At 44.1% G+C, this 11,374-nt stretch overlaps 1 protein-coding gene across 2 annotated transcripts in view; it reads right to left on the bottom strand.

Annotated features, from left to right (window-relative positions):
• STEAP3 (STEAP3 metalloreductase) overlaps window positions 1-11,374 on the bottom strand; it is a 30,113-nt gene that overhangs the window by 1,838 nt on the left and 16,901 nt on the right. Inside the window, exons 1-4 of one of the 2 annotated variants that reach the window (XM_015826966.1) lie at window positions 10,820-10,903; window positions 9,289-9,783; window positions 7,904-8,431; window positions 3,911-4,072 (exon numbers count right to left, since the gene is read on the bottom strand). In XM_015826966.1, coding sequence (XP_015682452.1) covers window positions 3,911-4,072; window positions 7,904-8,431; window positions 9,289-9,774 — 1,176 coding nt within the window. In that variant the 5' untranslated portion in view covers window positions 9,775-9,783; window positions 10,820-10,903. Of the gene's footprint in view, window positions 1-3,910; window positions 4,073-7,903; window positions 8,432-9,288; window positions 9,784-10,819; window positions 10,904-11,374 lie in introns of those variants that run through there. The other variant, XM_015826968.1, reaches the window with a different exon arrangement.

Here is an 11,374-nt window from a genome sequence, read left to right as displayed (position 1 = left end):
TACATTCAGAGGCTTGGCAACTGATTCATATTTATGATGGTCACAGTGTCCCAGGGTCACGTGAAGTGACCAAAACCTGCTGCAACCACCCAGCAGACGGGGGGAATAAAAACCAAACACCCCCCATCCCACTCCCGCTGCCAACCCTCAACAGAAATGCTCACAACAATGGAAACCTCGGACAGGAGGAAGAGCGCCGACGGGCAGGCAGGCTGGTGTCTTGCTCGGCTGTGGCTTGGGGGGCATTTTTTTCAGTGCCATTGTAACTTCGAACAGTCACTAAGCGAACTGTTGTAAGTCAAGGACTACCTGTACTTCATCACTTTTTTCCTTTTTTTTTTTTTTTTGGTCATCAAGTTTTTGACACCTTGCTAGGTGACTGGTGGTACTCGGATATTGCCATATCCTAAAAGTGGTACAATGGGTGAAAAGGTTGAAAAGCCCTGATCTAAACCTCCTTCAGACCTAACCCAACTGTCAACGTCGTCCTTTTTGGTGCTCCGAAAAACAAGCCAACAAGCAGGAACGAAAGACTGGACTTCATAATGGTCTTGTCTAACGGGCCCTGGGGCTTTGGGCGTACGGTCACGGGAGACCTCCCCCACTGGCTTCAGCAGGCTACTGTGGAATACTGGGTGGATCTTGCCTAACCACCGAGGCAGGTGTAAACGCACAGCCACTGGGTTAATCACCTGTGCAACCCGGAACGGGCCTATGTATTTCGGTGCCAATTTCTTACTCGGCACCCGGCATGATTGCCTGTATCACCCAAGGGATCACCAACCTATACTTTTAATCAAATACTCGAATGGGTCAATAACTTTGGAGCCCTTTGTGTGTGATGTCGTAATCTTTTAGCAAAACCTCAGCCAATGGAAAAAATTCTAAAGGACCAATCTTTACTGGAGGGGGACATGGGTCCCTCTCTATTATTTATATTGATAAATTTAAGCAAATCCATGTATGTATGGATTTCCCCTTTGCTTCTGCCTGAGTATTATGGTTGAATCTAGTCACTGTGACTTACTGTATCCAGCAAATCATAATTAGAACAAAACCAGGGCTTTAGTTCAAGAAGCATCCTTCCTGGAAAGATCACGGTATTTTCCGCTAGTCTTTTATGCATTTCACATTATCTTGTTACACACAATGGTACCCCCCCAGCCATCTCTGAAAGCGCACAAGGCTGTTTGGCAGAAAGATTCCTTGCCTGTCAGAGAGAGTCATTAGCATTGACCTTGAAAGGATTTTGCCTTTCTGGCTTATTAAAGGAGTGCTGTAATCAGAACAAGAGCCCAGAAAGCCATGTCAGAGCAGGAAACAGAAAGACTTAACCTAAGTGGATGTACAGAGGTAATTGGTGAGCAAGCGGAGACGTTGTTTGATTTTGCTAGAAAATTAGGATTTGTTTCAGAACTAGAAAAATCTATTTATATTCCGGGTGATTTTTTTTTTTTGATTTTTTTTTGCAGCGCTCTGGTTTTTCTCTCATGGAAGCTAAATCTGTCTGTCATTAAAGTGGAACACTTTCTTGCTAGGATCTCTTCTGACAATGAGACAGCTCTGTGTAGCGAAATATCCTCTCTTCTTAGAACCAACCAGTTTCAATCACCAGTATCCCTTTCTCTTGTTTCCTTCCCTGTGGAATGCCTGCAACCTCTTCACCTGAAGCTGCCCGCTGTATGTCAGTTGACGGTTGTAGTGAACCATTGTCTCTCTTGAAACTAATGGAACTTGTCAAATTTCCTACAGGAAATCTTCTTGGTACACTACAACAGGGCTTTTCAACCTTTTCACCCATTGTACCACTTTTAGGATATGGCAACATCCGAGTACCACCAGTCGCCTAGCAAGGTGTCAAAAACTTTATCACTTTTTTTTTTTTTTGGTCATCAAGTGCAGGTAGTCCTCGACTTACAACAGTTCACTTAGTGATTATTCGAAGTTACAACAGCACTGAAAAAAGTGCCCTCCAAGCCACAGCCGAGCAAGACACCTGCCTGCCTGCCCGGCGGTGCTTTTCCTCCTATCCGAGGTTTTCATTGTTGTGAGCATTTCTGTTGAGGATTGGCAGCGAGGGTGGGGTGGGGGATGTTTGGTTTTTATTCCCCCCGTCTGCTGGGTGGTTGCAGCAGGTTTTGGTCACTTCACATGACCCTGGGACACTGTGACCGTCATAAATATGAATCAGTTGCCAAGCATCTGAATGTAAATCACAAGACCCTGGAGATGCTGCAACATTCCAGCTAATCGGAGCGTCTTCTGGGCTCAGAAGCGCCATGATCAGCGCCGAGCTCCAGCTGGAGCCTGGCGCTGATCTTGGTGCTTCCACTGAGCACTGACAGTACCGAAGAAGCGCTGATCCTGATGCTTCCGCGCCAGCCATCTGTTGCTCAGGCTTGTGTGGTGCTGCCACCAGTTCAGCTCATTCCCCTCCCCCATTACCACTTTTCTAGGATGGTCACATACCACCTGCCAGGTGCCAATGTACCACATTTTCAACCGTACCACTGGTTGAAAAACCCTGCACTATAGGAACTTCTTGGTACACACTTGTACATTTTGTGCGACTTTGCCATCACTGAAATAGTCACCCTCGTTGCCAAAAGGGTCTTTAAAGATGTAAAACTGTTATTATTATGGGGCTCTGTTGAGAAAGGACATGCTTTCTTATAGCCACCAACCCTGTCCTCCCAGTGACTGAATGTCTTAAGGATCCAAGGGCTTTTGGTCTTAATTTAATCTCCACTTAGGCAAAAAAAGCCCAACCCACCTCACAGGGTCTTTGTTGTTGTAGAGCAATGGTGGCGAATCTATGGCACGCGTGCCAGAGGTGGCACTCAGAGCCCCCTCTGTGGGCACGCGCGCCGTTGCCCCAGCAGAGCTCACCAGAATAGTGAGCACGTGGCGTTTGGAAGCGACAGGGCAGGAAGTGAGCAAGTGGTGTTGGCCCCCCGGAGATGCCCCGGAGATGGCAAGGGACTGGCCCCGGCCACGCTCACCCAGTCTGCCGTGACAACTTCAGCCATGCCCACCCAGTGGGCCACGCCCCCCACCCCCCCTGTGGGCACCATAATGCTGATGCAGCCCTGGCACTTTGCGATAAATAAGTGGGTTTTGGGTTGCAGTTTGGGCACTCGGTCTCCAAAAGGTTCGCCATCACTGTTGTAGAGAAAATAGGAGGTGAGAACATTATCTATGTACATATGCTGCCTTGAATTGGACAACATCTGAATGGTCAATCATCCACATCAAGTAATAATTTGAGTTTCTGGACTCTACTTTCTATCTTGTTCAGAGCCCGTGGTGAAGCTTAACTTATCTAAGGCTGTTTAATGCAGTGGTTCTCAACCTTTTTAATGCCGCGACCCCAACCGGTCGTAAGTCGAGGACTAAACTGGTCATAAGTCGAGGACTAAACNGCCGAGGCGTAGCTGGCAAGCGGCAGAGACGGAGCAGGCCGACCACCAGCTGGCCCAGCCCAAGGGAGGTAAGGCACCCGCCGGAAAAGGGGAAAAAAATGGCGGACAAAAAAATGGCGGACAGCCTTGCTTGGCGACCCCCATGAAATGGTCGATCGACCCCAAATGGGGTCCCGACCCACAGGTTGAGAACCACTGGTTTAATGCAATGCTATGCAATTTTCGTGCAGGTAGGAGATCCCATGTAAAAGCCACAGGATGGTGATTTGGAGCCAAAGGCATTCTGCTCCCTATTTATGGGGGGATCATCAGCATGTTGGTTCTCCAGTCCAGAGATGCTGCCACAGAAGTTATATTCACCCATGGTTAGCAAGACGGCTGGATTGTGATGAAATTCCTTATGCGTCTATCGAATGGGATTAAGAACAAGGTCTCCTTCACCACCAGTCTTTCTTTCTGGAGAACAACCCGTGAACTGTAGCACTTACTTGAACAAAGCTGAATTCCCTCCAGTTAAGAGAGTTCGAGATGGACGGAAGTGAGGTTATGGCAAGTAACGAGAGCAAGCCCAGAGCCATGATGCCAAAAGAGATATATATCTCCATCCTCCAGGCTTCCTCCTCCACCCAAGCATCTGCTCTCTTCTCCACCTGAAAAGAACAGTGGCAAAGTCACGTTGAAGAAAAAACCAAGAAGGGGAAACAGGGTGGTGAACTGAACAGTGCCCAAGGGTGGGATTAATTTCCATATAATGTCTGCCAGCTGCAGGATATCTGGAAACTTTGGACAAAAGGAAGCCTGTCCTTCAGCCAACTTGTTTTCTGGCCAGATACTGATTCCTAACCTCCATTTGACTTGAAGATATATGAACTGGAACTTTTCATAGCTGGGAATAATTGGCCCACTCCTACCATTGCCCTAGGTCAGGGGAAGGCAACTTAGGCTCTTTTATGACTCGTGGACTTCAACTCCCAGAATTCCTGAGCCAGCATGGCCCAGCTTGGAAACCTCTCCCTTTCCCCTCAGCATGGCTGGCTCAGGAATTCTGGGAGTTGAAGTCCACGAGTCATAAAAGAGCCAAGGTTGCCTACCCCTGGTCTAGGCCTAGGTCGCTTTATGACTCGTGGACTTCAACTCCCAGAATTCCTGAGCCAGCATGGCTCAGCTTGGAAACCTCTCTCTTTCCCCTCAGCACAGCTGGCTCAGGAATTCTGGGAGTTGAAGTCCACGAGTCATAAAAGAGCCAAGGTTGCCTACCCGTGACCTAGGTGATTTCATACAGCTTGCATACATAGTTGGGTCTAGGACAATTTGCCGCGGCTGAATTGCCGTGGCCAACTTGCCACAGGACAACTTGTTGGGGGGACAAAAATGACACTAATATCAAAGAAATGGTGGAATAGAATCATTAAAGGATGCAAAAGGAGGGACAGAATGAAATGTGAATGGCAAAAATGAAAATAATTTATTTATTTTAAGTAATTAAATATAACTGTTAAATTGAGTTGTCCCTTGGTGAGTTGGCTGCAGCAAGTTGTCCCATTCCCCACATAGTGGGAGGGGGGGGCTGTTTCATAATCATTTGTCAATGATAGGTTTAAATAGTTTAAGCTGGCGCATGGTCACCTCCCACCACTGAAGTACAAGTGCTTGAGTTGTGCCACTGGCAATCAGCTACAGCTTCCTCCCCATTGCTCTTAATACTGGATAAAAGGAGTGTTCACCTGGGTTTTCAATGTAGTATGCCATGTGTGCATGCGTTGGATTTTTAGTATTGCCTTCCAAAATTTCCTTTAAGTCACACTGGCATCTAAGTTTACTTAGGGTTTTGCTTCTCATAGGCTGAATGGAGCACTCTTTCTGGATCACGATCTGTTTAGAAATGACTCTCCTAGAGATGTACATATGTCAATCCAGTCAGCAGCTGTACATCAAAGTATAAAAATATTGCAAAGGAAAAGCTTCAGAGCTCAGTTAAACTTAAGGCTGGGCAAAAACTTTTATCAACCAGCAAGATTTGACCGGATTCCTTTTCCTGGTGGACACGTGTGACTTGAAGCAAAAACGTGAACTTAGTTCTGCTGCAGGATTGTGTCTCCCACTTACCTTCACTTACTATCTGGTACCAATAAAAAGAGTGATTTCCCACTTATAGCCACACGTAGGTATCTGAATGAGACTTGACAACTGGATTGGCAACAACACTGTTCTTCCAAACCCAGTCACATGTGTATGAGCCACTGAACTGATTTCCCAATATTGTTGAAATGTGGCCGGAAGAAAACAGAACATCCAGAACTCTCACCGACTTCTAGTGGAATATGGCCAAGAAATGGGTGCCTGGAAGACCAAACCTCACTTTGCCATTTGAAGGATACAATTAAAATGGCAAAGCGGCTCTAGTTTCAAGGAAAGCACCACAAGCATCACTCTCCGAATGCTGGACTGCTTAGGGGGGCTTAATGGGCTTTGGTTTAAATGCTTTTAGGCGAGAGGTCTTCAGGCTAATGGGGAAGAAAAAAAACCCTCAGAAATGGGATTTGTACTATATTACAGAGACTGACACTTAGCTCCTTCCATTTATTCTGTTAAATCAATGTGATTCATGAAGCTGGGGACGGGGGGAGGGAAGAAGAGAAATAACTAGCATAAGAAGAGAAACAAACAGGCCAGGAAAGCTTGCCTGAAGATTTATTTACGATAATCAAGAAAAAGAAACGGGAGCAGAATTAAAAGCTGGGGTGGGGATATTGTGCTCCTAGCAGCAAATACAGGAAGGCAACTGGGCAAAAGAAGATCATGCAGGCAAACTAGAAAGGAATGAAAAATCTTTGTTTTTCTACACTGCCTCTCATATTCACTTACTTAAGTAGAACTGAGGTCCATTGGCATCAATGAAACTTCATCAAGTTTAGAATCTATATTGATAGGGGAAAATAAAATACTTCTAGCTCTAGGCTGAACTATGGAAGGAGTCCCTTGCTGCTCTTCGAGCTTGGTAGTTTTCTTGCAGATATTTCATTACCAAACTAGGGAATGTATATTCTGGCCTGGGCTGATATATGAAACAACCAGTGTTCCATATAAATAATCTACTCACACCTAAGATTTTAAGCTTAGGCGTAAGCGTCTTGATTTCCACATAGAAAGAAACCACTTTTCCAACTCTCAGAAGGGCGAAGGAAAATCGGGAATCTAGTTCAAACTGGAACAATGCCTTCCGACCCGGCTTTCTTCCTACTGGCTCAGGTGAATGCTATAATCCAGGATCTCCTTTTCGTCCTTGGAAAATGGGAACCTGGGCTGAATCATTCATGGCTTTGGGAAATGCTTGGAAGCCTTAGCTAGCTAGAATATAACAGCCAGTTTTCTGGGATATAGAATATAGACTAAGAATGGCCATGGCATTTTTGCTAAACTGGTATGGAAAATCCAAAAAATGAGAGAGGGAAGGGGATGAAAATCCCTTTCATGTTTTGTTGCAAAGCTCAGCCAGTTCTACATGAGGCAGCTTGCTTAATCAAGACAAAGTGCCAGAAAGAACCCCAATTTTGTATCTTTTAACAGTACAAACAACACAACGAAGGGGTCCTTGGTGCTCTCTGAGCTTGTTTTCTTGCAGATGTTTCATTACCAAAGAAGGTAACATCATTGGTGCTAATGAAACATCTGCAAGAAAACAATCAAGCTTAGAGAGCGCCAAAGACCCAAAGTTCAACTTTGAGCTACAAATATTCTCTTCTACTAATTACAATTATGGAATAAGTGGGCAGTCTAAACTTCCAGGGCTGAATGTGGCCTTCTGAGAACATTCAAAAACTGTTAAGGTTAATCCTGATAGAAGCTCAATGAAGTTTTTTTTCTCTCCCTAAAGTAACAATCTCCAAACACTCTCACTCCCAAATCTAAGAAAAAGCTACCATGGCATTCTGATCTTGCCCATTTTGTATCTACTCCATTCACTGCTGCTCCCAATCTTGCCAAAATATAACTACAGGAAGTCCTTGACTTATGACCACAATTGAGCCCCAATTTTTTGTTGCTGAGCAAGACAGTTGTTAAGTGAATTTTGCCCCCTTTTACGACCTTTCTTGCCATAGTTGTTAAGTTAGTAACACAGTTGCTAAGTGCCTCTGGCTTCCCCATTGACTTTGCTTGTCAGAAGGTTGCAAAAGGGGGTCACATGACTCCGGGACACTGCGACCCTCATAAATATGAGTCAGTTGCCAAACGCCTGAATTTTGATCATGTGACTATGGGGATGCTGCAATGGTCATGTGATAAACTTTTTTAGTGCTGTTGTAACCTCAGTCACTAAACAAATGTTGTAAGTCGAGGACTACCTATACAGCCCACCAGCTATCACAAGGTTGTCTCCTGCTGGATTGAGGCAATTTGGAATGAAGCAATGGAGCCAGGGATTCCTAAGATCACGCAATGAAAGGAGCAGTCAGATTTTCAAACTCCTGGCAGTACCATACCTGCTTGACCGCCTCGTTAAGTAGCAGATAGCGGTGGGACCGGCGCATGGGTAGGCACAGACTGTAGACAGCATGCAGTGCTGCGCAGAAGAAGCTGAGGAGGCCTATCTGCTTCCGGTGCTGCAGCCACTGGTCAAGCCAGTCAGGGAAACGCCGGTACTTTGTGCAGTGGTACAGCTGAAAGATGGCTGCAAGCACTCCGGGAAGGTAGACCAGGGAGAGCATGACGTAGGCCACGCAAGGCAAGGTGGTGTTGACGATCTCCACAGGGATCTTGTAGAATTTGTTCTTCTTCTCTCGAATGTAGGGATGCAAGACTTGCCGGATGAAGTTGTAGGTGTAGAAGCAGAGGAAGAGGCCCAGGGCCAAGAAGACAGGAATCTTCCAGGCAGGGAGAAGACGCAGGGGAATATTCTCTATTTCCCGAGCTGAGAACAAGGCACCCATGTCCGTCGGGGTGAAGCCCAGGGCATGGGCAATTTCAGCAACCGCCTGTTTGGCTTCTTGGTTGTCAGAGCAAATGAAGACCTGTAACAAAAGGAGGGGGGAACAACTGGGAAATTGTAACCAGGAATCCAAGGCAATGGTGCAATCAAAAGAATCTTAACAGCATAGTGTTTGCCTAGTGGTTAAGGTTTGGAGCAGAGAATTTTAGATTCCTACTCAACCCTGGAACCATTGGGCGATTTGGGACCATTTATTCTCTTTCAATCCAACCTTTCTCACAGAGTCAAGTGACAGGAAATCCACCTGTATGCTGTAGGAGCGCTCAGGAGAAAGATGGGATAGAAATGTGAACGAATGAATAAATGAATGACAGCAGCAGCAGCAGGAACAGCTGTGAAAAATGAGTCACGTGACAAGATTTTATTTTTCTGCTCCTTTTCTTCCCATGATAGCATCATTCTTGAATGCTGAAACAAGCGTTTTTCCCAGTGAACCATTATGAACACCATGAGGCTCCTGGTGAGGGATTTTAAAAAGGTATTAAAGTACTTGGTTATACAAATTTTAACGAATCAAATCATAATTTTCTATAATAATGTACTTGACTACCTCAAGCACAAGGTCAGCCAGAATTGGATGCCTGTGCCTTGAGGTGCAGAACTATGTGCAAGATTGCAACTGTCTGGGTAGCAAAAAATAATTCAGATATTCATTATGGGCATGCTAATTACTAGCAGATACTAACTCACGCTTTCCCTTTTTTCTCAAGCTAAATGCACACAGATTCTGATGGGCTTCATGTGGGTCCTGAAGCTCACTCCGAAGAAACTGGAAACTGGTTACACAAACTATGACTCCTTCTTAGGAGGGGAGAATCTCAGAATCCTAGAGATGCTGGTAGGTCCAGAACGTACCAAAGGAAAAAAAAAACCCATTACCTGTTTGTTCCCATCTCTGGGACCTGACTGCAGAGTCCAGGCTGAAATGACATTGAATCCTTTGACCACAGGGCAGGCTGGAAAAAGCGAGGCTAGATACTCCGCATTGGATTCTTTATGATGATTTATTTCAGCATTGTTGCTAACATCCACCAGGACTTTGCCAGAAAGCTCATTGTTGAGGTCACAGAGCGTGGTGTAGTGTTCTCTGAAAATTGCCACAAAGATGATATCGGCCTTCTTTATGGCGTCTGCCTGGCATGTAACTTCAACTGCAGAAGGAAAGAGGCTGGCATGGCGCTTCGGGTTCCGACTTCCGATCACCACTTTGAAACCTGAGCACACCAGGCGCATAGACAAGGAGCGTGCAAAGTCGCCACTTCCCAGAATCCCAATTGTCCTGCTCCCAGCAGCTGGGGCCAAGCTTAAATTACTGTCCGTGTTCTGATGATCTAACAGTGGTTTGGCCATGTCACCTCCTGGCATCCCGTAAAGCTAAAGCAAATAAACACAAGGTCATATCAATCACCCACACTGGTTATTTTCATGAAGGTAGAAGTATGTGCTTGATTGTTGACAATACGTAGCCCGAGTCCCACAATGAAAGTTTTTGAACATCTCAAATTAAAAAAAACAACACAGAATAATTTCTATATCATGTAGCTGTACAGTATAAGTGCTAAATGTTGTTATAAGCCTAATAAGTAAATAATTAAACAGGCTTCAGAGTTTGTCATTAAAATTTTGAATTATGCTTATGAATCCACTCATTAAATAAAGAACTCACCTACTTACAAACTTTATTTAAACTTACTTCCAAAATCTTTAGTGTTTCCTGATGGAGAGCTAAGTTTTACTTTAAAAGCAAGTCTTAATGTGATTTTACAAATATACAATGTCTATGCTTAACAGAGTATTTTTAGTACTTGAATAAGTATGAATTAGAAAATATTACCCATTTCTAGGACTAGCTAGTAAGAATTAAATTTCATGTTGTTTCTGTGCTTATTAGTTTATTTAAAACATTGTCTAAGTGCCTTTTGTATTATCTTTATAGGAAACCTCAAAAACCTATCGGCAATAAAGATTCTGGAATAAGGATTTATGTATTCTAAATATAGACTAGAATAGCATTTCATAATCTGAAACCCTGACTTGAGAAGTCATTCCTGTAATTAGAGCAGAAACGTTTCTACATTACACTCATTTAATCCAATGAACAAAATTATCAGCTTGAAAAACAGTTCAGTTTTTGAGCTCTATTTCAAAAGTTCCTTTTAGAAGGAACTTTAGTCTTAAAAACTATTCTTAAAGCAGGCATGAGTGACATGCAATCCTTTGGATGATCACGGACTATAACTCCCATTATCCCTCAGTACTGGACATGTTAGCTAGGGAAGACGGGAATGATAGTCTACGGACCTCTTGAGGGCCAATTGTTACCCAATCCAGACTTCAAACAAACAGAACCTTATCTGTCTGAGTGAAATTAAGATATATAAATATTCAGTAATGTCAGAATAGAATTTACCTAGAGATTTGTCTCATGAGCCAGCGATGCCTCCAACGTGCAAGCCTTCTCCCTACGGATAAGACACTGTCCTAGTCTCTTTTATAGTCTGGCACCGGTGTTTTGCAAACTTCCATTCAAAACAAGCGAGGGCAGATTTGCAAAGTTTTAAATTAAACACTGTACCGTACTCTCTTGTTTTGATAGGCCAAGACAATGGATGATGCAACACATCTAAATCTGAAGCATTACACCCTTTGAAAATGTTAAGCAAAAGAGTGATATTTTTAAAGGAAGGGACTAGCTTAAGTCTGGACTCTCATTAATGGTAGATTTAACTAAGACCATTGTTTGAAGTCAACATGATTAAGACAGCTTGTTCAAAGCTTCTTCGTAAAGGAGTGTGGTCTAACGTGGCTGTTTGAAACAGGTGAGTCAGACACCATTGGTGGTCCACTAAGCCTTTATTTTTGCTGATTCATATGCAGTGCTTATCTGTGGCAAATCGGTCTTGGATATATTGAGATGACTTGTTCCTGCTTTCCAAAATTGCTACTAATACAAATCCAATGAAAA

Source organism: Protobothrops mucrosquamatus, unplaced genomic scaffold, assembly GCF_001527695.2.
Source record: "Protobothrops mucrosquamatus isolate PMUCROS unplaced genomic scaffold, P.Mucros_1.0 scaffold3410, whole genome shotgun sequence".
Classification (NCBI taxonomy): domain Eukaryota; kingdom Metazoa; phylum Chordata; class Lepidosauria; order Squamata; family Viperidae; genus Protobothrops; species Protobothrops mucrosquamatus.
The sequence above is the reverse complement of the archived record's forward strand: the minus strand, read 5'-3'. Positions and strand labels throughout refer to the sequence as shown.